The 25,450-nt window shown below is 45.6% G+C and overlaps 1 protein-coding gene across 50 annotated transcripts in view; it reads left to right on the top strand.

Moving 5' to 3' along the window:
* SORBS1 (sorbin and SH3 domain containing 1) overlaps positions 1–25,450 on the top strand; it is a 210,460-nt gene that overhangs the window by 157,937 nt on the left and 27,073 nt on the right. For 40 of the 50 annotated variants that reach the window (XR_004646670.1, XR_004646672.1, XR_004646671.1 and 37 more), the window contains 10 exons: positions 469–552; positions 9,032–9,097; positions 9,672–9,773; positions 11,092–11,141; positions 16,267–16,442; positions 19,976–20,061; positions 22,032–22,199; positions 23,353–23,399; positions 24,623–24,737; positions 24,846–24,971. Coding sequence is in view for 46 of the 50 variants with exons in the window: in XM_034777802.1 (XP_034633693.1) it covers positions 469–552; positions 9,032–9,097; positions 9,672–9,773; positions 11,092–11,141; positions 16,267–16,442; positions 19,976–20,061; positions 22,032–22,199; positions 23,353–23,399; positions 24,623–24,737; positions 24,846–24,971 (1,020 nt within the window). In the remaining 4 variants the exon portion in view is untranslated. The remainder of the gene's footprint in view (positions 1–468; positions 553–9,031; positions 9,098–9,671; positions 9,774–11,091; positions 11,142–16,266; positions 16,443–19,975; positions 20,062–22,031; positions 22,200–23,352; positions 23,400–24,622; positions 24,738–24,845; positions 24,972–25,450) is intronic. The other 10 variants (XM_034777815.1, XM_034777796.1, XM_034777825.1 and 7 more) reach the window with 5 other exon arrangements.

Raw genomic sequence — 25,450 nt, 5'->3', positions numbered from 1 at the left:
ATGCTGATCTGGGGCTCAACAATAGATAATTTGCATTTTTCAATCTTATTTATTTATTCAAAATGAAAATTCAAAAAAAATTATAGGCTTAACCTTGAATCTGAGAGAGCTTTTAACAGTAGGAGCAAAGGACTGTAAATTAGAAATCCCGAGGTCCTTTCCCAGCTCTTCCACTGACTTGCTGTGTGATCTTGAGCAAATCACTTAACCACTGTCTGCCTCAGTTTCCCCATCTAAAAATGGAACTAATACTCTCCCGGGGGTGCTGTAAGGTTTAATAAATGGCTGTGAAACATTCAGAGATCCTTGAATGGAAGGTATTGTAGAAGTACTAAATTATTAGGCTAACTATCCGCATTATTCAATTGAAAACATTGAGACTGCATCTCTAACAGTCCCTTTCCTATGTATTCTTTGCATAATGTTATCCTTCTCTTTCTTCCATTTCCCTATCACCAACTCCTTTAGACTCGGGATATAAGCCCAGAAGAGATAGATTTAAAGAATGAACCTTGGTATAAATTCTTTTCGGAATTGGAGTTTGGGAAACCGGTAAGTTTGCTAGCTGCAATGATTGATAAAGTCAACCTGCATTTTGTAATGATGCTGTTGCAACTCTACTCTAGTTCCTAGATACTCAATGAGACAGCCCTTCCAGATTGAAACATGACAGTTCATAACTGAGCCTTGGCACTGACATATACTAGTAGTTCAGTGACCATTTTAAAACATTTTCAAGATATAATATTTGACCTTCAACTTCACAGGAAAATATGCCAACTAGTGAGGCAATATCTAGTTAACTAGTGGGGGGGAGGGATAGCTCAGTGGTTTGAGCATTGGCCTGCTAAACCCAGGGTTGTGAGTTCAATCCTTGAGGGGGCCACTTGGGGATCTGGGGCAAAAATCAGTACTTGGTCCTGCTAGTGAAGGCAGGGGGCTGGACTCGATGACCTTTCAAGGTCCCTTCCAGTTCTAGGAGATGGGATATCTCCATTAATTTATTTATTATTTATTTATCACTTTCATGTGTCAGAGTTCAGTTTGAGGTTTTACTTGTTAAAGATAGCAAAGATTGTTCTCATTCATTTATTTGTCCCCTTTTCCATACTCTCGTTCCCTCCTCCTCCTCCCAGATGGCTGCTACTTAACCTCTTAAATAACTTTAAGTCAATGAGAGTCACTGTCATATTATAGCCCTGGGTCCTTCGTCTGTGCTCAGAAAGTACCAGCTGTCTATAAACTGATCTTGACCCTGTTCCCTGCTCTTTGCCTTCTTCATGCAACCTGTTCTCTGCCAAATATGTTGCAGTGGTTTGCATCAAGGATCCCAGGGTTGTTCCCAGAAACAATCCCCTCCAAAAAGTCAAAGCAAGAAAATCATATTTTTATTTCCAATCCAGCCGCATAGCCTGGATTTTACAGCTATAAGAATGATTAAATGAATCCTAATTATCCAATAAGGACAGGTGCCTTTTGGTGGAGGGATGTGTTGATTGTCTGGGCCATTTAAAATTTTTAAAAATTTTATCCCTGTGTTCTTAAGAACTTCTTTAGTCTTACTGCCTGATTCTTATATCGCTTATTGCTGTTTTTCCACTAGTGCAATTGCTTTGACTTCAGTGAAGTTATTCCTGATACTCTCTGCTATCACTGAGAGCAGAATCCAAGCCCACAGCTCCTCCCATATACTGTACAAGTTTCAGTAACTCAAATCTCATAAGCCTCTTCCAGCAATTACAATTTATGGGCTCAGTCCTGTGCTCCTCATGCAGCCCCTTTAACTTCGTTACAAGATCAGGGAGAGACATGTTTCATTGAACATGTCATAGGAGGAGTGTACTTTTGGGGCTTGAGCAGAACTCTTGGGATCTCGCCCCTCCCTCTATGTTCTTGGGCCAAGTCACTCTCTGCCTATCCAATAATACTCACCTACTCTGCTAAGATACAAGTGAGATTTGAGAAATGTTTATAAAGCATTTTAAGACCATTGCATAGATAGTGCTGAGGAAGTGCAGCATGTAGTTCTAAGTTAGTACAGTAACTTCATATCCCATTATACGCTGCTGCACCAGAACAAGGGACATTTTATACTTATCTAGCACAGTGCACATTGCACTTCTCCCAAGCCAGAACCATTGCAGCTCACTTCCTCATGCCTTGCACTTTATGGTGGAATTTTCCAAAGTGCTCAATGTTGGCCTCTCTGTGCTCCCATTGACGTCACTGGTAGAACAACCATTGCCTTCAGTGGAAGCAGAGGTAGACTAATGCTGAGCACTTTGGAAAATCCCATCCTGTGCCTGTATTGCAGTGTGTACATATAGTAAAACAAACACACCCACTCACTGTGTATTTGTCTAAGGCACAATTCTGCCCTGACCCATTCCCCCATTGCACTCGTTGGCTTCAACGGTGAATTGCACACAAGCATCTGAAGACATGGATATATTTTAGCTTTAGACTTGTTGCCATTATGATTTAAAGAAGGCACCAGTGATAGTAGTGAAGCCTTCAGGACACGTCCTTGCTTTCCACAAGGCTGGGAGGAGCCTGTCTCTGCCTACAGATGCTGGTAGCAGACCCTTGGCTATACAAACAATACGGCCTTTAGGGCAGCAGTGGGGAACCTTTTTTCTATCAGGTGCCATTGACTCACAGAAAAAATCAGTCATGGGCCACACACAGCCCCACAGGGGTGGGGGCGGAGGTTCGGGGCTTCCCTCCGCAGCAGGATGAGCTAACACTCGTGACTCCGAGGTTCAGGGCTTCCCCTAGGCTCTGGGGTGGGGCCAGAAATGAGGGGTTTAGGGTGCAGGAGGGGGGTTCCAACCTGGGGCAGGGGGTTGATGGTGCGGGCTCCAGATGGGCGGCGCTTACCTCAGGCAACTCGCGCTCGCTGGTGCAGTGGGGCTAAGGCAGGTTCCCTGCCTGCCCTGGCTCTGCGCTGCTCCAGGAAGTGGATGGCATGTCCAGCCCTTAGGCAGAGGGGCCAGGGTACTGCGCGGTGCAAGCTGCCTATGCCTGCAGGTGCTGCCCGCGCAGCCCCCATTTTGGCCAATGGGAGCTGCGGAGCCGGCGCTGGGGTCAGGGACAGTGCGCAGAGCTTCCCTGATAACCCCTGCTCCTAGGGGTCCCTGCTCCTAGGGGCCGCAGGGACTTGCCAGTCGCTTCTGGGAGCTGCACAGAGCCGACCGGACTTTTAACAGCTTGGCAACCCTAACTTCCCCCCACAGCAGCGGGGAGGGGACGCCGAGGCTCTGGGCTTCCAGCCTGCAGCATGGAGACTTACTGCAGGCCGGATGAAATGAAGCAGTAGACCGGATCCGGCCCACGGGCCATAGGCTCTGGCCCACGGGCCATAGGCTACCCACCCCTGCTTTAGGGCATACTGCATATTTGTCCTCTCTTCAGTCACATTCCTTAAAATTGGCTTAAATCAATGCTTAATATCTAAAACCTTGCTCAAAGCAGCAGAAATGGGAGGGGATGTTTCTCCAACATTCGTATTTGTGTCTTTAGTCATGCAGCCATGTCCTCTCCACCTGCTCAGCCTCTGAGAGGGGATTCCCAGATTAAAATAGTGTTCCAAGCAGAAACTTGTTGTTCTTCAAATGCTTGTTCAAGTCCATTCCATGTCATGTCAGTGCGTGGTATCCATAGGACCGGTCCTATCGCCTCCTCGTGGCCCACTCATATGCCAGTATAAGGTGTGCTGCTGGCCCCTCGCTGTCTCCGTTCCTCCTTACCGCCCGTGATGGTTGGACCAGTGTTCTCTTGCTTTGGCAAACCTTCTCCAGTGGATTACTGAACTCTTCTTTGTAAATAGTTAGTTAGTGTTAGTTAATAGGTGTTAGTTCTTGTTAGTTTGTTAGGCCCCTTAAGGAACATTGTTCCCGGAACAGGGTACGCCCCAGTCCCCAGACTTCAAACTATGTGCCGCCTATGCTAAGCCCATGCCAGAGAGCTATCCCCACTCCAGTTGCCTAAAGTGCCTGGGAGAGGCTCACATCAGAGATAAGTGCAGCATCTGCTGGGGCTTCAGGCTGCACCCTCAGAAGGACAGGGACATCAGGTTGAAAGCCCTGCTGATGGAAGCCACACTTAGACTGGCCTCCAAGCTGAGTCGGTTGGACTCAGCAGCGAGCACGGTTGCCTCAGTGTGTAGTGCTTCTCCGGCACGGTGTGCCCCTCGACATCGTTCAACATCCCCAGCGCAGAGGAAGCGGCACAAGAAATGCACAGAGAGAGGGTGCTCTCTGGTGTCCAAGGGGGACCAGAGAGACATGGGGAGTGAGGTGTGACCTGCACTGGGCCACTTGCCATCCCGACAGACCATCTGCAAATCCAGCCCCCCAACCTGTGACCTACCTCAAACGCCCTTACATGGGATGAACTATCATGAAATCATAGAATCATAGAAGATTAGGGTTGGAAGAGAACTCAGAGTTGGTCATCTACTCCAACCCCTGCTCAAAGCAGGACCAACTAAATCATCCCAGCCAGGACTTTGTCAAGCCGGGCCTTAAAAACCTCTAAGAATGCAGATTCCACCAGGTCCCACGGTAACCCATTCCAGTGCTTCACCATCCTCCTAGTGAAATAGTTTTTCCTAATATCCAACCTAGACCTCCCCCACTGCAACTTGAGACCATTGCTCCTTGTTCTGTCACCTGCCACCACTGAGAACAGCCGAGCTCCATCCTCTTTGGAACCCCCCTTCAGGTAATTGAAGGCTGCTATGAAATCCCCCCTCACTCTTCTCTTCTGCAGACTAAATAAGCCCAGTTCCCTCAGCCCCTCCTCATAAATCATGTGCCCCAGCCCCCTGATCATTTTCATTGTCCTCTGCTGAACTGTCTCCAATTGCCTCACCAGTGCCAAATAGAGGGGAATAATCACTTTCCTCGATCTGCAGGCAATGCTCCTACTAATATCCTTACATATAAATGTGAAGGAGCTCAGAGCAATATGCTTGGCCTTCAAAGTGTTCCTTCTACAGCGCTCAGGCAAAAGTGTGAAAGTATTGACAGACAATACAGCATCAGTGTTTTTTGTCAAAAAACAGAGGGGCCCACTCCAAGATCTTCTGCCAGGAAGCCCTCAGTCTATGGGATTTCTGCGTGAAGCATTCCACTCACCTGGAGGTATCGCCCCGCCCTCGGGAGCGGAACGTGCCGGCGGATCGCCTCAGCAGGTCCTTTTCCTCTCACCACGAGTGGTCTCTCCACTCAGAGGTCGCCAGTGTCATCTTCCAGAGGTGGGGAACTCCCCAGGTGGACCTGTTCGCCACCACGCAGAACAGGAAATGTCACTGCTTTTGCTCAAGGTTCGGTCAAGGCAAAGGTTCTCTCTCAGATGCCTTCCTATGATCATGGTTAGACAGCCTGCTGTACTCTTTCCCTCTGATTCCCCTAGTTTGCAAGGCTCTACTAAAGATCAAAAGGGACAAGGCGAAGGTTATCCTGGTCGACCCAGCATAGCCTCGCCAGCATTGATTGGGTATGCTCCTAGATCTCTGTCGCATCTCCATGGCTCCTCCCTCTCAGACCAGACATGATACTGCAGGATCACGGAAGGCTCCTTCATCCGAACCTCATAGGCCTACACTTGACAGCATAGCTGCTGCCTGGCTAAATCCAGAGGAGAGGGCATGCTCAAAGCAGATCCATCAGGTTTTGCTAGGTAGCAGAATGCCCTCTACCAGAGGCCACCTATCTAGCCAGGTGGAAATGCTTCACTTGCTGGATGGCCAAGTGGAGCCTTTGCCCAGCACAGGCCTCATAGAATAGAATCATAGAATATCAGGGTTGGAAGGGACCTCAGGAGGTCATCTAGTCCAACCCCCTGCTCAAAGCAGGACCAATCCCCAGACAGATTTTTGCCCCAGATCCCTAAATGGCCCCTTCAAGGATTGAACTCACAACCCTGGTTTTAGCACACCAGTGCTCAAACCACTGAGCTATCCCTCCTTGCAGTTCATCTTAGAGTATCTCTAAGGTCTTTCATTGTCATCAATCAAGGTTCATTAGCAGTCATCTCAACGTTCCCACCCCCAATCCAAGACAACTTGGTCTTTGCCCAGGAGATGATGAGCAGGTTCATCAAGGAGTTGGAGAGGCGCTACCCACAGGTTCATGACCCAGTTCCACCTTGGGACTTAAACCTGATTTTGTCTAGGTCCTTGGCGTCCTGCTCCTTGCTGCTTCTCTCGTGGAAGGCTGCTTTCCTGGTAGCAATCACTTCAGCCAGGAGAGTTTCTGAGTTGACCTTGGAGCCTCCCTATACTGTTTTCTTCAGAAATAAGGTCCAACAGTGTCCCCACCCAGCCTTTCTACCCAAGGTGGTGTTGCAGTTTCATGTCAACCAAGACATTTTCCTGCCTGTCTTCTTCCCGAAACTGCACAAGACAGGAGAGAAACGACGCTTACACTCCCTGGACGTTAGAAGGGCACTAGCCTTTTATATTGACAGGACAAGTCCCTTCCACAAATCTACGCAGTTTTTTGTTGCTATCACAGATAGAATAAAGGGTCTCCTGGAGTCATCCCAGAGGATCATCCTGGATCACAGCCTGTATCCAGGCCTTCTTTGAACAAGCAAAGGTCCTGCCTCCGGCTATCATGAAGGCCCATTCTACGAGAGCGCAAGCATCTTCAGGAGCTTTCATGGCACACATTCTGATCCAGGACAGCTGCAGGGCTGTGACATGATCATTGGTTCACATGTTTGCGTCCCACTATGCCATCACCCAACTGGCCAGAGATGATGCCAATTTTGGAAGAGCTGTGTTACAGTTGGCATGCTCACGATTTCGTAGCCCATCTCCAAGGACACTGCTTGTGAGTCACCTGACATGGAATGGACAGGAGCAAGCACTCAATGAAGAAAAAACGATTACTAACTTTCCGTAACTACTGTTCTTCAAAATATGTTGCTCATGTCCATTCCATGACCTTCCCTTCTACCTTGCCATTGGAGTTGACGGCAAGAAGGAACTGAGAGGGCGAGGGGCTGGTGGCACCCTTATAGTGACACATGAGTGCAGGCCTCCAGGGGCAATAGAGCCAACGCTAACAATAACATTGTGGGAAAACTCTCCGGCAATGTTGCATGCAGCGCATGCACAACTAACATGACATGGAATGGACATGAGCAACACATCTCGAAGAACAACCATTATGAAAGGTAGGTAACTGTTTTTTGCAACCACTTGGGTAGATAGCACTGAGAAGTTCCCCCTGCATTAATGAACCTGCAAGGGGTCTAAGTAGAAAAATGAAGATAAGAAGAAGCAAGGCCCACCAATGCCTTCCAGCTCCTGCTGCAGACCCACCAATGGCCTTCTTGCTACAGTCCTGCCAAAGACTTCCATCCATCCCTCCCACGACTGCCTCCCTTCTCTCCTGCATTCAGAAGAAATTAAGTTAATCCGAAGGGATCCTGGTGGAGGAATCCTTTCCATCATCTTAACCTTATGCATGTGAATGAGAATCACTGCAGTTAAACATTTGACCCTAAGTACACAGTGATAGCATTGTTAGCCCAGTCTGTCTTGTGGTCTGGGGCTTCTAGGTATCCCCTGTAGCTGCTTCCTCATATTTCTGTCTTGAAAATTTCTGATGCCCTCCCGCGGCAGCTCCTGGTAGTGCGATAGCTGTGCAGCCACTTGTCCACAGAATATAACATTCAGTCAATAGTTCCATTGGCTTGTCAAACGCACACCAGCACCTTCACCCAGGCAGTTGCAGTTTGGCTCTTTGCTCCAATACTGGGAAGCGGGGGTTGGGGAAAGGGAGACCCGCATTGACTCTGCAAGACTGTCTTCCATAGCCCTAAACACTGATGACTGTCAACAACAGACCTCTTGGGATTCATAATAGCCATTTATAGTGTCTGCAGCCCAAAAGGTGGCAGTAAAAAGTAGAAATATGCTCAATCCAGAAACCCAGATCCAGGCAATCCCAGAACTTTGGAGAAATTCAGATCAGGAGCCGAACTTCAGAGCAAGATTGCTGCTCAATTCCACCTCCAGTAAAACTGACATTGGTGAACTCTCTCTAGTCTCTCTCAATGACTCTCAGGTGCTCAGATACCACAGCCGTGTGAACAGTGTAAACACCTAGGACTGTGCTCTGTTTGTAAAACAAGAAGCAGTTTTTTTTTCTGTTTGGTAACGTGATCAGTAAGTTTATTCTGGATTCACTGAGAGAGAATAGACAGTCTCTGCAGCTGCGTCACCCATGGGAGCTGTGCTGTTGGGAAATGTGTGTAGCATGGCATTATCCAATTAGCAAGGGAAATCATGACAAAAGGATTTCATTCCGAACAGGCCTCTGCAACATTACGGATCCCACCATAGTTAAAAACAAACAAACAAAAACCCCAAAGCCATAAAATGTAGGTTGAATTTTCTTTTGCAAAGTTCATTACCCCCACATCCTCCCAAAAAGGTGAAATGAAAAATAACACCTGTGCATTCTCATTGCTCTACAATGCCAACACTGGAAATTCAGCCATTTATTAACATGGTATGTATTCACAGTTGGGAGCGGGGATGGAGGAGGGAAATATATCTCCTTTTTATTTATGAAAGGCCATTGTTCTACCCCTTCCTTTTGAAAAGAAGAATGAGCAAGAAAACACCTTTATTCTTATTGTGATTTCTTTTTTGTTGTTTTGTTGGGTTTTGGGGTGTTTTTTGTTTAGAATGCTTTACAACTGCCTGTGCCTTCCCTCTGGGTGGTGCAAAATCCATGAAAACATCTTATAAAAATAAAAAATGGCTTCAGACAGTATTTAAAACACCTCTCCCTAAATTGTGCATGTGCCCTTGGCCTTCCATAATCTTTTGGTATTTGTGCTACAGCAGATTGCCCTTTTTTTTTCTCTCTCTTTTTTTTTTTTAATTTTATTTTCAGTATTGATGCAAATCCCTAATGATCCCTCTGTGTTCTAATCCAGTTTCCATATTCTCTGTGATGTCTTTCCTTATCTTCATTTCCTCATTTCCTCCTCTGCTTTCCATCAGCCTCCAAAAAAGATATGGGATTATACTCCTGGAGATTGCTCTATACTTACTAGGGAGGATAGAAAGGTAATTCTATCTCACATATGTTGTACCACAGTATGCTGTGTGTGTGTGTGTGGTTTTTTTTTTTTTAATCTGGCATCGTTTGGGTTTTATGAGTGTGTGTGGGTGGTGACTCTATTTTTTTTAATTTGGCATGAACTCATTATCCTAACAATTAAGTTGGCCGGTAAATCGTTTCAATAAGCAGTCCTTAAAACATAATCTACCATAAAGATGAGTGGTTGTTTTGTGTTCTTGACCTGCAATGATAATTGTACTAACAGCATATTGCATCAATGTTACAGTATCATCTGTTTGGTTTTTTTACAGGTGGGTTTTATGATACTTAAGGTTTTTACAATTAGATTCCAGCAGGCCTGGTGCATCTCTGAATGTAAATATTAAATGCCTACAACCATTGTATCTGTGATTATTGAAAAGTGATTAATTCCTGGTGAATTTCTGTGTCTTATCCATACCATCTTTGTCTTTTTTTTTTTTTAATAAAAAGGCTCTTTTATTTCAAAATTAACATTCCTTTGTTTTCCCCTAACCCTAAGCATTATTTTTCCCATTCTTCTTCTCCTTCTTTAACCAGACTGATCTAGAAAAAGACATTTACCTCTACCAGACTGAGTTAGAGGCAGATTTAGAACAAATGGAGAAGCTTTATAAAGCGCCAGATAAAAAGCCATCGAAGGTATTTCCTCTTCTTTTCATGCTGCCAATCCCTGTTTCCCAACTCTCTGCTCTCTCTATTCACTGCTGTATGATTATTAAACAGGGCTGGGGTACATAATGCCCCAACCATTCTGATTGCATGGCTTGCTGTGTAGCTGTCAGAAATGATAAAACATGATGCTGAGAATCTGGCTCGAAATCCATTTCAGCTACAGTGTTTCCCCCTCCCCCTCCACCTTTTCTAGGGTTTGTTTGGAGTTTGGTGTCTCTACAAAACCCCCTCACTATTTTTCACATGAATAGGCAGCGGCAATCGGCTTTAAATTCTTGGTTGACGTCATGTCACCATCTTGTGCCTTTCAAGCGATCTGCCTTCCCACATTTTTTTCACACATACCCCACTCTTATGTCAGGATGCTGTGCCTACCCTAAGATCTGGATTTTTTGCAAGAGATTTTATGCAACTGTCCTTAAGCTGCAATCAGTGCGGCCTTCTTGAGCAGGGTAGCTATCGCTGCTGTCCTGATGAGAACTAATCCTAGACTAGAAAGATTAATTCGGTAATGCTCCTATTATTTTATTATTTTATTTTATTTTATTATTTTAAAGCTACAATAATTTTGATTGGGACTTGGAAGCTGCTCTTTCAAAGACCTCATTAGCTTTTGTATATCATCTGCATTTCTTCCAGTTTATGAATCTATATATGGGGACAGGGGGAGAGATAGACTAAAAGGTAAACATAGTATTTCTTCCCAAATTGCCTCAAATTATTAAACAATGTGCCTAGGAAGCGTTAGCTGGATTAAAAGTGAGCCGATGGGAGCTGGCTTTTGCTACTGAAGCTGTGCAGCTGGCATTGCACCTTAAGGAAGGAACCTGGGCTTAGCCATTTCTTTTCTTGTTAGCAGGATGATATTGATTTGAACGCTGAGGAATGTATTATGCTGCAGAAATGTGATGTACCTTTAAAGAAAACGGGGGCGGAGGGTATAGGGGGAAAGCTTGGGGAAATAATTATAAGCATGTGTCTCCTGGTCCTGGCCCGGCTGGTTCTCTTTTCTAGCTTTTGGCTTTATTCACAATGACTCATTTGCAGACAATAGAGTAGGCACGGTGAAAAGTCATCGGCTATGCTTAAAACCTGCTGCTGCCCTGAAGGGCCCCAAGAAAATTGTTGGTCTTCTGCAGAGACATTGCTGTATTAGACTGCATTTAAACTGAAATCTCAATGTTTTCTGAAGGCCAGTATAGCTGAACAATGACTTAAGCAAGGCTTTTTCTTTCTCTTTGCATCTCTTTGTGTATCAATGACTTCTTTGTTTGGACTTCTGCAGAGTACAGCAAGCAGCACTCCTCTGGAAACGTCTTCAGACCATTCATCCTAGTAAGTTTTAGAACCACTTGTTTGTTTTGTTTCACAGTTATGGAACTTTTCTGTTAGGATGTTGGAAGTGGTTCTTTCTGGTGACACATGCAGATAATATTAGCATGATATTTGTGAATTAGTTGAGGGTAGAAGGTCAGCTATATAGTTTTGAATTAAGTTGGAAGTTATTGTATAATTATTATTTAGTGGTACTCAAACAAGAAATGATCATTGTTCTACATGCCTTCTATTTAAAAAGCAAACAAAACTGTAACTTCCTCTTACATTAAATTTACAAATAATTGATCATACTATATGGGACATAAAATGTCTAGTCATCTTGATTGCAAATGTTCCAATGAGTTGAATGCTCCAACTTTCTAGGCAAAGAAAGCAATTAAATAATTCTCAGACTACAATTTTATGCTGCTATTTTAGAGGAAGATTCAATAGGAGATGTGCTCTGTCCAGATGCATTGCAGATGGAGCCAGTTTACTGTAAAAGATGGAGGGAAATTCCAGAGCCAGATGTGCCAATTTACCACCACTGGGGATCCAGCACCTCCCTGCTAACCTGTTATTCTCTTTAACTGAAACAAATGTGTAGTATTCCATCTAGGCACACTTATACAATCCAGATGGATGGGGAGTAAGGAAGAGCATGTTTTCCCCTCTGATGTCTGCAAATTTCATGTATATTCATCTTCCTTGACCTTTTATGATATGTGGTTTTGGAATTCTATACAGTTCCCTTTTGCCTGGGTTCACTTTGCAAAGGAATTTCCTTCCATTATCATAATTTGGAAGATGTCCTGGCCTTATCAAGTCCATTATTTCATGATATTTTTTTTTTTAATTTTTATTTTCGCAAAGGAAGGCTAATAACACTAAACAACATCAGAGTGTGTTGCAAAATATATAAGTGTCGCTTATGTTTGGCAATGGCTGGTAAGGATTCTGAATTCCTGACTGCACTCAAAGAGTTCCAAGTCTTTTAAGTCTTTCCCTTACATCAGATAACCTTGACTCCTACTTTCCTGGATCACTTCCATCAGCTGAAATCAGTATGCTTCATTCTTCCATCAGGACCCTACCCAATTCTCACCAAAGTCCAAGGAAACTCCACCATTGACTGCTGTAGGAGTTCAGTTGGGCTCTCCATAAATAAATGATACGCTCATTATTGGTGAGGGGGGTGAACCAAAATTCCTGAATTTGGCCTCCCTTGAATTCTGTGGAGTGGTTATAATCTCATAATTACTAGTTATATAGATTAAGTGTTTGTTTCATTTTAATTTTTTTTAATGAATTATGTTTAATCAGTTTCCCATATGTATCTATTCTCCTCACAATATTTACTGTCGGTACAATGGTCAAAAGTCTGAATACACATTAATATGTGAAGTTATGTAGATGTACATATAATTACATTGTATTATGTAGCACCAAGGCTAGATTTTTAAATGATGGCACTTCACTTACTCCCACCACATCTGTGCTGTTTAGATGACTACCTCCAAACACTGCACCCACAGTAAATGTTTTAAGGAAATGATATTTTTTCTCAGCTCATGGGGTAGGATCATTCTCTCTAGATTTGCATGCAGGGGGGAAGGTATTCTCTGCACATGGATCTGCCCCTGTGGAAGAGCATGGGGGTGCTACCTCTAGCAGCACAGGCTCCCCTCTCTTCCTGCCCCCATTGAAGCACTTGGGGATCTGTGCTGGGGGAGGGGAAGGTGGAGGATGGGATGGGTAGCCTGGGAGGAGTCATATGTTGTTCCCCTTCCAGCCCTGTGGAGCTTAGGTGGAAAAGGTAATGCTGCCTGGGGCTTTACTGTCTTTTCTGCAGAGCCACACCTCTCCCCTGGGTGATCATGGGCCAGAGAATCCTTTGTAGTGTGGCTCCAGTGGAGCAGAGCTGTCATGGCACAGGGATGCTGCTGGCTGCCAAAGCCAGAGTCATAGCGCCTCCATGCAGATGGCTCTGGCCTCCTATGGATAGTCCCTGCAGCCTGTTTCACAGGGTGGGCAATGATGGGGGAGAAGTCAACAATGGGCCAATGGGAGTCTCCCAGACACTTCCTCTCCCACAGCTGTTTCCCCAAGAGAGGATCGTCTGGGTCATTGGTCTTTAATTACTGGGCTAAAATATTTCCCGCTCCCAGGTCATGAACCTCGGGGGAGTAAATATCAGCCTGTAATCACTGGGGCTGCCCATTTGGGCTCCTCAGGAACCTGACAACCAGACATTGGGGTAAACCTGACTCAGGCTGAATAGTGCTGTGTTTGTGATACCCATTCTGTGGTTCTGGCTGTGGGTCCCATTGAAGCCAATAGGAGTTTTGCCTGGGAGCCACCGAATTCCCTTCTTTCTTTGTATTTTGTTTTTCACTAGCTCTGTTATTACCCAGGGCCCTAACTAATGGGAGATCTGGTCTTCTCATGATCTCCTCCCCCATCCAGGAACTGAAATCCTTTGAAAGGACAAAATGTCTTGTAATTCCAACTCCATTAATGGCTTTCTGAGGCATTGAAAGAAGCTGTACCCATCAGGCACCATGTCCCTCCCAAGTAACCAAGCACACACACACATCTGTTGGTATGTTATTGCTGCTAACACAAATCAGATATACATCTGGGAATCGTGGGATCTTAGCCTACTTTCTAATGGTTTCCTCAAATCAGTAAATGATCTGATTTTTTTTTTAACTTACCAGGAGTCATACTTTGTCCCCAGTATAGCTTTGTTATAATAAGATTTCATCTTCTTATTATTATTATTGTCATTGTGCAGTGTCTGGCTGAAGATGCTCAAGCACTAGGGTGCCAACTTTCTAATTGCACAAAACGGAACACTCTTGCCCCCTACCCCGCCCCTTCACCGAAGCTCTGCCCCCGCTCACACCATCCCCTCTCCCTTTGTCACTCACTCTCCCACACCCTCACTCATTTGCTCATTTTCACCAGGCTGAGATGGGGTTGGGGTGCGGGCTCCAGCTGGGAGTGCGGGCTCCGGGGAGGGACTGGTGAGGAGGGGTTTGGGGTGCAGGAGGGGGCTTCAGGCTGGGGGGTGGGGCAGAGGGGTTCAGAGTGTGGGAGAGGGCTCCAGGCTGAGGCAGGGGGTGTGGGTTCTGGGATGGGGCCAAAAATGAGGGGTTCAGGGTGCGGGAGGGGGCTCCAGGCTGAGGCCGAGGGGTTCGGCATGCGGGAGGGGGTTCTGAGTTGGGGCAGGGGTTGGGGCACAGGAGGGGGTTCAGGCTCCAGGAAAGAGTTTGTGTGTGGGACGGTATGGGCTCTGGGCTGGGGGTGTGGGCTCTGTGCTGGGGCCAGAAATGCCGGGTTCACATTCCGGGAGGGGGATCGGGGCAGGAGGTTGAGTGCAAGGGTGGGTGAGGGCTCCAGCTGGGGATGAGGGGTTTGGGGTGCAAGTGGGGGCTCCAGGTCGAGGCCAAGGGGTTTGGAATGTGGGAGGGGACTGGAGCAGGGGGTTGGAGAGTGGGAGGGGTTTTGGGGTACAGGCTCTGGGTGGCACTCATGTCAGGTGGCTCCCCGCAAGTGGCAACATGTCCCTCGGCGCCTAGGCACAGGTGCAGCTAAGTGGCTCTGTGCACTGCCTCCGCCCGCAGGCGCTGCCCCTGCAGCTCCCGTTGGCTGCACTTCCTGGCCAACAGGAACTGCAGAGCCAGCGCTCTGAGTGGGGCAGGGGCAGCGCACGGAGCCCCCGTTGCTGTCCTTCTGCCTAGGACCCGAGGGACATGTCACCACTTCCAGGGAGCCGCGCTGAGCAAGGTAGGGAGCCTGCCAGCCCTGCCAACAGGACTTTTAACGGCCCGGTCAGCCGTGCTGACTGGAGCCGCCAGGGTCCCTTTTCGACTGGGCGTTCTGGTCGAAAACCGGACACCTGGCAACCCTATCAAGCACTGATATCAGATGAAGTCTGCTCTTATGAAACACACAACCTGCTTGACTGCTTAGCATGTCTTCTGCCTCTGAAAAAGTCATTTATACTGTGGCAATGCTGACCTTTTGTATCTGGGAGAGAACAGTGAGCTGTAGGAATAATACTATGTAGCAAACTACCTCTCAGATTCATGCCTTTGGGGAGATTCCTTAACCTTGGCCTGCATGGAGTTGTAATCAATCACCTTAGTTTCTGTTGGCCTAAGCAAATGAAGTCATATCTATTTTTAACATAAATCTCAGTCTAATGCCAGGGACAGAATTCTGCTCTTGCATCTGCCTGGCAGATCTGGCCTCCAATATTCTGCTCTCCCTATAGGGGAGCTCTGTGCATGTGGGCAGAAAAGAATGCAAGAACTGAGATCTGCCATGCAGGTTGGGGCAGAATTTAACCTCAGGAATAGACTGTTTCAAATTTGAAACAGTCTATTCTATTTGTGAATGGGAGGCAGCAAGGACTAGTGGTTAGAGCAGAAGCTTAGGTGCTGTTTTTTGTTCCCAGTCTGGCCACTGAACTACTGAGTAACTTTAGGCTATGTCTACACTAACGCGGTAAATCGACCTATGCAACACAACTCCAGCTACATGAATAATGTAGCTGGAGTCAATGTACCTTAGGTCGAGTTACTGCAGGGTCTACACCACGAGGAGTCGACGGGAGAAAATCTCCCGTCGACTTACCTTACTCTTCTTGTCAGGGGTAAAGTACAGGGGTCGACTGGACAGCGATATGCAGTCGATTTGGCGGGTCTTTACTTGACCCGCTAAATCGACCGCTGGTGGATCAATCTCAGATCGTCGATCCTGGCTGTAGTGTAGATCTGCCCTTAGACAAATCTCTTACCCTCTCTGTACTTCCATTTCCCCATCTATAAAACACGGGGATAATACTTCCCTGTCTCTTGGGTGTGAAGAGAGGTGTAGCTTGTACAGCTCCTTGAGACAGTGGAATGGAGGATGCTATAGCAATGCTAAGTATTTCAAGTGTGATTTCAATATGTTCATGGTCTTCAGCTAGAAATCTGACCTCCGCTGTATTGACATGCAGAGGTGTAAGAATCACAGGCACTGCTGAGCACGGGTTCATGAGTGATCTCCTCTGACCTGCTCATGATGCTCTCTAAGCACACAGTAAGAGAGAGAAATCAGTCTTTCTTTTCTTTTTTAACCCATATTCTAGCTCAGCCTATTTACCCAGCTACCAGACAGCAAGGAGAGAGCTGGAACCAGCACCAGCGGACCCTGCTGGCTTGGAGAATGAAAGGCAGATTTACAAAAGTGTGCTGGAAGGTGGCGATATCCCGCTGCAGGGACTAAGCGGTCTCAAACGTCCTTCTAGCTCTGCTTCCACTAAAGGTAGGTCAGCAGAGCACTGACCTCTTCCCTCCATTACACACGGTGAGGTGGGTGAACTGCCAAGGGCGGTTGGGTCCTTATCCAAACCTCGTGAGGTCTACCTGTCATTCCTCTCTCCTTCTCTGCCTTTCGTCCGCTTTTCTCTCCCCACCGAGCCTGGCCACGCTTTCCCTTAACCCAATCCCCAACGAACTCCAGCTTACCAACAGGGTCAGGACTCTTCCCTTTGCTTTCCCTTATTTCTGTCTCCCTCTTTCCAACTGCTAACAGTCGGCCAACACCACCTTCCCCTTTTCCTTCCTAACTGCAGCACCCCCATGTCCTCTTTCTGCCATGCTGCTGTTGCTGCTGTTCCTGGTGTGCAGTCTGATCAGGTCAAGCAGTGTCTGGTGGTCTGAACACGTCTGCATTTCACCATGCACTCTGGGGCTCTCCTGACTCAAAGACACATGGGACGCCTCTTGACCTGGCAATTGCCTTGGAGCTCATGAGATACAAAGAGAGCAGCCAGCCCAGCAGAGACTGGTGGCACTGTTGAGCCTCCACCTTGGAGTTTGCAGTATACTGGGACAGGCAAGAAGCCTGATGCATCTCTGAGCTGGTTGTAAGCTAAAAATGGCTGGGGGCAAAGGAGCTGGTTCTTTTGTTTTCCAAGCCAATCCTCCTACAAAATAGCATATCACACCTGGGAGTTTCGTTCTTCATCTCCCACTCCCAGCTGCTTTCAGCAAACATAGCTGTGCAAAGGGTGCAGAGAGCATACTCAGCCAGTCCCCAGCGAGCACAACTGCCGAGGGCCAGCAGATTGGTTCATTTGTTTTAGTGCAGATGCTCCCTGGCTTGCCTGACCCTGGCAGGAATAATTTACTTGGCAGCTGTTGCGTGGGCAGGACCATGGTTGGTCTGATCACTGGCTCACAGTGAGGCTGCTTTTGCAATATTAATCCCTCTGCATCCCTGCTAAGGCCCACATTCTGCTAGATGCTGAGTTGTCTCTTGGATGGTGTGGAGGATGCTCAACATTTGGCAGGATTGGGCCCTACAAGTGCTCCTGGCCTGAATCTAGACCTGCTTCTGATTTTAGAAACTCCACAGCATTGCAGAATTTTGCTGTATCTTTGCACTCGCTTTTATAGCGTGGCTTGTGCATTGTCTCTGCTTTTTTCTTTCTTTTGAACACCAGTTTTTTAAAGTTCATTTTGTGACATCCAAGCATGTTATCTCTCCTTTCTCAATAGCTTTCCAGCATTTAAGCTAACAGGTTGTATTTATTTTATTCTGCATGCTTACCAGTGGATCGTAAAGGTGGGAATGCTCATATGATTGCACCCTCTTCAGTTAATAGCCGAACCTTTAACGCTAGTCATACCAGTATGTTAGGTCATGCATGTAAACATAAGAAGCCCTTATCAGCTGCAAAAGCCTGCATTACTGAAATCCTCCCTTCCAAATTCAAACCCAGACTAGCAGCTCCTGCTGCTCTTGTGCAGGGCACAAAGGGTATCCTGCTGCCTCATGAGAAAGCGCAAAGCTGTGAGAACCTTCGTAGCTCCAGTGCCTTGTTTGATAACAAAAAAGCTTTCCTGGTCAATGGGGAAAGTGTAGAAAACCTTCTAATGCAATCGAAGCAGGAATATGTCACCAAATCCAGCAGCACTATGAGCCTACAGGAGTACAGCACCAGTTCTAGGAAGGGCTACCTTCCCAGGAAGAGTGGGATGGAGTTTACAATGCTGTATAAAAATATGCATCAGATCAACAGGTCTAGGATCCACCTGGGCACCATCTCATCCTGCAGCGTGAGGGATATTGCATCCCAGTTTGAGAATGAGCTGAGGGACAGAAGTGAGCAGAGCCCCGGTCGGGAGAATTCAGAGCAAATCCCCAAAAACACTGTCTCATCCCGCATCACTGCCTTCGAGCAGCTGATCCAGAGATCCCGGTCCATGCCCGCTCTCGACTTCTCCAGTGGGCAAAGCAAATCGCCCACCTCTCCCCAGTCTAAGAGCTGCCTGAGCTCGGCCTATTCAGCAGAATCCCTCCTGGAGTCACCAAAGCCAAACCAAGAAGAAAAGGATGCTGCCAGCATGGCCGACAACTCCTCTCACTCCTGCAGCAACGTGGAGGACTTGGCGTCAGATCTCAGTGACATTGTCCCCATGGACACACTCTCGGCTTGCACGGACGAGACTGATCTCCAGTCCAACGCATCCAACGACAGCGGCGGCAGCCTCAGCCATGCCAACGGGCCCCGGAAATATAAATTAAACAAATGCAAAGGAGCTTGCCCGGCTTCCTACACCAGGTTCACCACCATTCGTAGGCACGAGCAACACCAGGCCTCCAAGAACCCCAGTTTCAAAGGGGACACCCAGGGGGACAGGCACGCACTCCCCAGAAATGTCTATTTGATGAGCCCACTTCCCTTCAGATTGAAAAAGCCCTTCCAGCACAGCCCAAGAAAGACTCCGCCCCCGGATTGCCTGGGAGTCTCGCTGGTATATAGCACTGAGAACCAGAACAACATAGCTCAGCCACGAGGGTGCCAGGCGGAAAAGAGTCACCACTCCCTGCACAAACGGTGTTGTGAAGACAGACCTCTGGCCCCCAGGCGCCTGTCTTCCTTTGACATTGTGGAAAGGCTTAGCCATTTCCCCAGTATGGAATCCAGTCCAGAAAGCTCCGTTCTCCGAGCTGATATGCCAGACTCCTTTAATAATGGGAATATTGCTCCATACACTTTCTATCACAGCTTGGATAGAAACAACAACCCACAAAGCGAACTCAGGACATACCCTGGAGGTGGCTATTTGTGTACTTTACCACTGTTACTTTATCTGTCTTCCCACTTTGCTTTTTTCTCCCTATTTTTTGTTGACCCCCCTCTGCATCACCCAATGCTCATTTTCCTCGTGTGTCTGATGTCCTTTGCCTGTCTTGCTTAGCATTTTTGTTCAGAACTCGTTAACAGTTGCACTTCTGAAAAACAATTTCTGCTGCCTTTTCTAATCGCCATCCAGCTCAGTTTGTCTCAAAGGCAATTCCTAGGATGTGAGAATCTTGCAATGAGATAGTCTTAATCCCGTATCACTTGCGTATGTGCGAATAGAATACGTCAACCCAGTTGATTTGGTTTTCTAAGGAGCAGTTCCTCCAGGTCTAATTGTGTCTCTGTGTTTCTGAGTGTGCAATCATGTTTGTATGTGTTTGCATGGGTGGTGACAGTAATATGCTAAATCCTATTTCAATGGCAGCAAATATTTTCTTCACAAAGTCTTTTTATGTTTTTACTCGCTTTCCCACCTTTGTTTTATCCTTTGTTTCAATCTGTGTTCACAAGTACAGCCCAAAAGGGAAAAAAAAATTCCAAAACATTATCAATATTTGACTGAGAATTTGGTCAACAACAATTGAAAATCCTTTCAACTGTAATGGAAGCAAATTGTAGTGCTGTCAAAATATTTTTTTTTCCTTTCTGGTGAAATAAGTTAAGTCCATTTGTTTTTTAACTGCCTTGTGTTGTTTTGAAGTAGATTCAGAATCACCAAGGCATTTTGCACCAGTCGATTACATGGAAACTCCAGAAGAAATTACTCGTAGACGTCATGATGATAAAGAGGTAAAGCCCTTCCTTGTGGTTTAGAAACATTTCTAACAGCTAAATATACAGGAAGCACACCATTTGGCCTTACATAGCCTCTGCATCTCTGTACCTACTTATGGAGGAAGTGTTATGTAGTAGTTAGAATAAGGGACTCCAGATTTCTATTACTGCATCTGCCACTGATTTGCTGTACGACCGTGGGCTAGTCTCTTCTTGACCTCTCTGAGCCTCAACTTACCCAGTATGTAAATAGGGATAATAATACTTACCAACCATGCAAGGATTATATGAGAGGTCATTAATGTTTGCAAAGTACTTTGAGATCTGTTAGAGACGTACAGTACACCATTGCTCTAATGAACCTGTTGGAATCCAAGCCTTTTGTTCATAATAGCCAGGGGTTCATTAGAGCAAAAGGACAATCAAAATGAATGATACGCTGCTGATGTAAGTTAACGAAGTGGCCTTAGATAAAAGTGTTTGCTACATTAATTTATTATTAATAATGATACCTGAGGCTAGGAGTCAGTCATGGAGAGTGAGTTTAGATAGCATCTGCGACTTCAGCTGTGGGTGTCAGGGCTCCAGGCAGTCAGCCCCTGCAGGAGTGGGGCTCCAGGTGATTGGCTGTCAGCCCCTCACAGTGGGGCTGGGGCTCTGGGACTGTAGTTGGGATCCAGGGACTGCGTTTGTTATGTCCAAAGGTTCGTAATAATGAAGGGCGATATAGTGAGAATGTACTGTGTTTGTTATAATTCAGCAGGTGTGCTTTACAGGAGGGCAAAATGGTCTTTCTATAAGCTAAAATGGTGTCAGCGAAGTCTCTTCAGTCAAGTATTAATTAGTAAAGACAAGATTTTCAAAAGCAAGTAGTGATTTGGGATATTCCCAATTTTGAGACATTTTAAACGGGTCTCATTTTCAGAAAGTGCTGAATATTCTCTCTGAAAACCAGGCATCTTTACTATGTCTCTGTTTGGGCACCCAAAATTCACCAGCCCCTTGAAATTGTTGGCCAGTATATATACAAACTAACATCATAAGGGAACCACACAGTCTTTCCAAACACTGGCCAAATTCAATATTGAAGAAAGATACAAACTACTGGCACTCTGTGAGGTTACTAATTTTAATTAGCCACCTATCTGCGTCTCTGAAAAGCCAGTGACTTAATCTGGGAGATATTTTTTCATTGAAGAATCACGTTATCATTCTGAGTTGGAATAATTTTAACATCTTGCTTTGAAATATTTTTAAGCCCTCCTTTTAATTTCTGTGCAAATACATCTTTTGCTATCTCCTCGCATTGTAAAATATATGAATAGCAACTATCTGAATTCATTGGCACTTAAGGCCCTTGGGTGAGTTAGCACAAAGCTTGGACCACACTCCTGCAGTCAGATCTAGGTGGATGGACACTCACACCCATGGAATGCAGGATCAAGGGCCTTCATTTCCACTAATCTGCTAAAGGATGGGGAAGCTGGAAATACTTTTGTTAGTGAGAATTACTTGTTTTACTAGATGATGTTTGTTATGTGAGCCATAAGCAGCTAGGGGGAGATCTGCAAAGTCACAAAGGGCATTTAGCCACTCAACTTCCATTGATAGTCAATGGGAGTTAGGTGCCTAAATGACCATCTGGGCCTGATCAAAGCTCATTGAAGTCAGTGGAAAGACTCCCCTTGACGTTCATTGGTTTTGGATCAGGTCCTTGGTATGCAGAGTTGTTTCATTGTAAATGATCCCATTAAGAACTACCAATAATCTGCATTTAAATACACTGTAATGCAATGTATTTTCTATGTCAAGCTAATCAACTGGGAACCATTGTGTTGTTGATAAAATTGATCTTGTATATTTCTCTAAAGCTGCTGCTATTTGCCGGCACCTCTGAAGTTTTTTATTAAAGTTACATTTGCTGGCAGTTTTCAAATGCCCTAAACTAGATGATTTACTGCCCATTTTATGCAATTTTATGGCAGAAACTTTTAGAGGACCAGAGACGACTTAAACGTGAGCAAGAAGAAGCTGATATTGCAGCTAGAAGGCACACAGGGGTTATTCCAACCCACCATCAGTTTATCACTAATGAGCGGTTTGGGGACCTCCTAAATGTAGACGATACAGCAAAGAGGAAATCTGGGTCAGAGGTCTGTTATAGTTACCTCAGTCTGCTGCTTGACCCAATGCAATATTCGCCTCTCACAATGTTGCGCTTTAGGCCGACATTAGCTCTCCAGAGAATGTTTAATTTTTTTCCCATTCTGGCTTCATTTAGAATTGCTTTGGCTCTTGTGCCTGGTAAATTAATTGATATCTCTATACCAAGCTGTATATGTTAAAGCATGCCTGCTGAGAATTGCTGGTGCATACCTGTGATGCATGTGTTTAAATATCAGCTACTTTTAGTGAATCAAAGGCATTTTACATCCCTTGCATCAGACTGCTACATTGTCTTCTTGTCTGTGCCTTATGCTTAGAAACTTCATGTCTTGTTGATCCTGGTCATGTGACTGTCATCTATTTTTGTTAGAAATAGATTATGCTGTTCTCCTTCTTTTGAAAGACGCTCAGTACTGCTCTAGGAAAGGTTGGAAGAAGTCCCAGCATGTTTCCTAAACATTACATGATTTAGTCCTTCTAAAAGAGACAAAGAAGGAGATACTTTTCAAGTCCTCCCATGGCACTTTTCATAAGAGTTGGGGTGTTTAGGTGGCCAAATGCTACTTCCTGCCTTAAACCGTTGTGTATCATTGCTGTGTGCTGTTTAAACAGCAGCTGTTTAATTTCACCCCAGAGGTGGCTGCATTTCAGTGATGAGTGAGGTGGTTCCTGTGTGCAGGACTAACTTTTGCCCTCAGTTGCATGGGTGTAACTGAGGCCAGAAATGAACCCATTGTTTTTAAAGTGCTTTGGGATCTTTCAGAATGAAAGGTGCCATGTGAGTGCAAGATATTAGTTATTATGATTATTATATTATCAACAACTATAATTATTTTATTTCTAAAATTGCTAATTATTTTTATATTATTATGTAATTGCCATAGTAGCTTAAAAATTATCAAAATATTTTAGGACCATTTTAATCAGCCAACAAAATTACACCCTAAAAGCTGTTGATAGACGTGCTCGTAATACATCCTATTTATCTTTATGTCTAACTTGAGACAGTTTTAGACACATGCTTATTTTCCTTCAATTCCTTCTGATTTGTTCTAGTCTTTGAAATGGCTGGGAAGCATTTCCATAGCCTTTTCAGTAATGGGTCGAAAACATAATTGTTGTTTTGTTTTCAATCTTTAGATGAGACTTGGTAGAGCCAAGTTTGACTTCAAAGCACAGACATTAAAGTGAGTATATCTGGATATGGTTGTTTCTGTCTCTCTCTATCTGCTTTTTCTGCATATCATGCAACATTTAGGATGTATAATAAGATTGATTAATGTTTCTGGAGTGTCTCTTGATCCAGTAATTCAAAGCAAGTCCTTCAAGTCAGTAGAATAGCTTTGTATACCCTGTGTATCTGCTCCCAGTATGTCTTTGAGGCAAATCCAGTTGCTTCACTGAAACAAACAAGTATTTGTTCCTGCTAGCCCCTGCTGGAGGGTGAGCTGGATTCAACTCCGCTTCATCCATTGTAAGCGGAGCTGCCAGTTGTGTCCCGACTGCAGTATCTTTATTACTGGTGGTGTTTTAAGAGGCAGGAAGAACCCAACTGGTTGCTTAGATCCCAGCCTGAGCTTGCAGAGAGAACAGTGTTTTTGACCTGCTCACTGTATACATTTGATGTGGCCAAGAGAGAGAGGAGCTTGTGTCATCCATGGTAGGAGAGGACAGGGTGGGTTTTTGTCATTCGCTGTTGGCTGGCCCATAGAAGAGGTTTGATAGTCTGATACAGTTGGTCCTTTCGTTCAAGCTGAAAAGGTTTCTGCTTTTCTTGCTGAAGTTTCCAAGTTCAAATCCCACTGCTGGACTGGTCCAAGCAAAGTCCGTAACCGTTGCAAAGGCTGGCTGGCCATGGAGCGTCATGTATATGGTGCTTCCATTATCAGCAAATTAGCTTCCTCCTAAACTCTCTCAGAATGGTCTTGGCCCACTTATCTCCTTGCAAAGTGAACAAGTGTATAGGCGAAATGACCAACCCAAAGCAGGAAAGTGGGCATGGTCCTCTCTCCTCCCATCCTATCCAGCAGCAGCAGCAGCCAGTGGCTAGTACTTTTTAACACTTGCTTGCCTTTCCTTTCCCCTGCTTGTGAAAGGGAGCGTGCTCAATAACGTCTGGCCATACCCACAATGCACCCAGACAGTGAGCAAACCCTTGGCATCTCATAGTAAGAACAACAGGGTAGCATCTAGATGAGAGGGTTGAGTGTGATTTATATGCTTCTTCCCAAACCCATCTTGCAGCAGTTGGGTTGATAGGGACCCCCTGGAAAGTGTGAGATACCCAGCAGGGATGGCACTTCGGATGTCCAGGGTGAATATACACAGCCTCTCTCTCCTGCAGTGAAATTCATTGTGCTTTGTTTGCGGACAGTATGCAGTTCAGCTGTAACCAATATGTTGTTAACAGGGAGCTTCCTCTGCAAAAAGGAGACATCGTTTACATTTACAAGCAGATTGACCAGAACTGGTATGAAGGAGAACACCATGGCAGAGTTGGCATCTTCCCACGCTCCTACATAGAGGTACCTCTTTCCTTTTGAAATGCTCTCATTCCAGAGCCACAGCTCTGCCTCAGAGCCACCAGCTTGTGGGCTCCTGATGGGTCATTGGACTTCATTTCTTTCTTTCAGCTACTTCCGCCAGCTGAAAAAGCCCAGCCCCAAAAGCTGGCCCCGATGCAGGTTTTAGAGTATGGAGATGCTGTGGCTAAATTTAACTTTAACGGGGATACTCGAGTGGAAATGTCATTCAGAAAGGTAGGACCCTCACTGGCGTGACAGGTGAAAGCATTCATCAAAACAAACCAGATGGTGCATCATTTCAAAGGAGATGATCCACTAAAATTGGCAACCATTTTGTGCATGTTAGAATCATCTAATTATCTTAATCTAATCCTTGGGGGTTTTATTCAGCACCCATTGCCGTAGTATATTGTGATGAGTGTTTTGCAGGGAGACTATCTGTATCCAAGAAAGCAGACACGTGCTGTATTCCCACTCCAGAGAGACTAGCATGGGTGCAGTACTGGTTCTGTGATTCTGCATGCTAAATTAGACCTTTAGTGACACCTGCACAGCCTCATTACCATCACTTGGGTTGCATGGGTGTAAAACGAGGTGCAGAATGTGACTCTGCACTGGAACATCAACTTTCTGTTGATGAATTACTGACTAGCTTGTTCTCCCATAGCATTGCTGAGCCAAACCAGCTCACAAGAGTGAATAGAAGTGAACAC

This window comes from Trachemys scripta, chromosome 7, assembly GCF_013100865.1.
Source record: "Trachemys scripta elegans isolate TJP31775 chromosome 7, CAS_Tse_1.0, whole genome shotgun sequence".
Taxonomy (NCBI): Eukaryota; Metazoa; Chordata; order Testudines; family Emydidae; genus Trachemys; species Trachemys scripta.
Note: the sequence above shows the minus strand (reverse complement) of the source record. Positions and strands in the feature narration are given on the sequence as shown.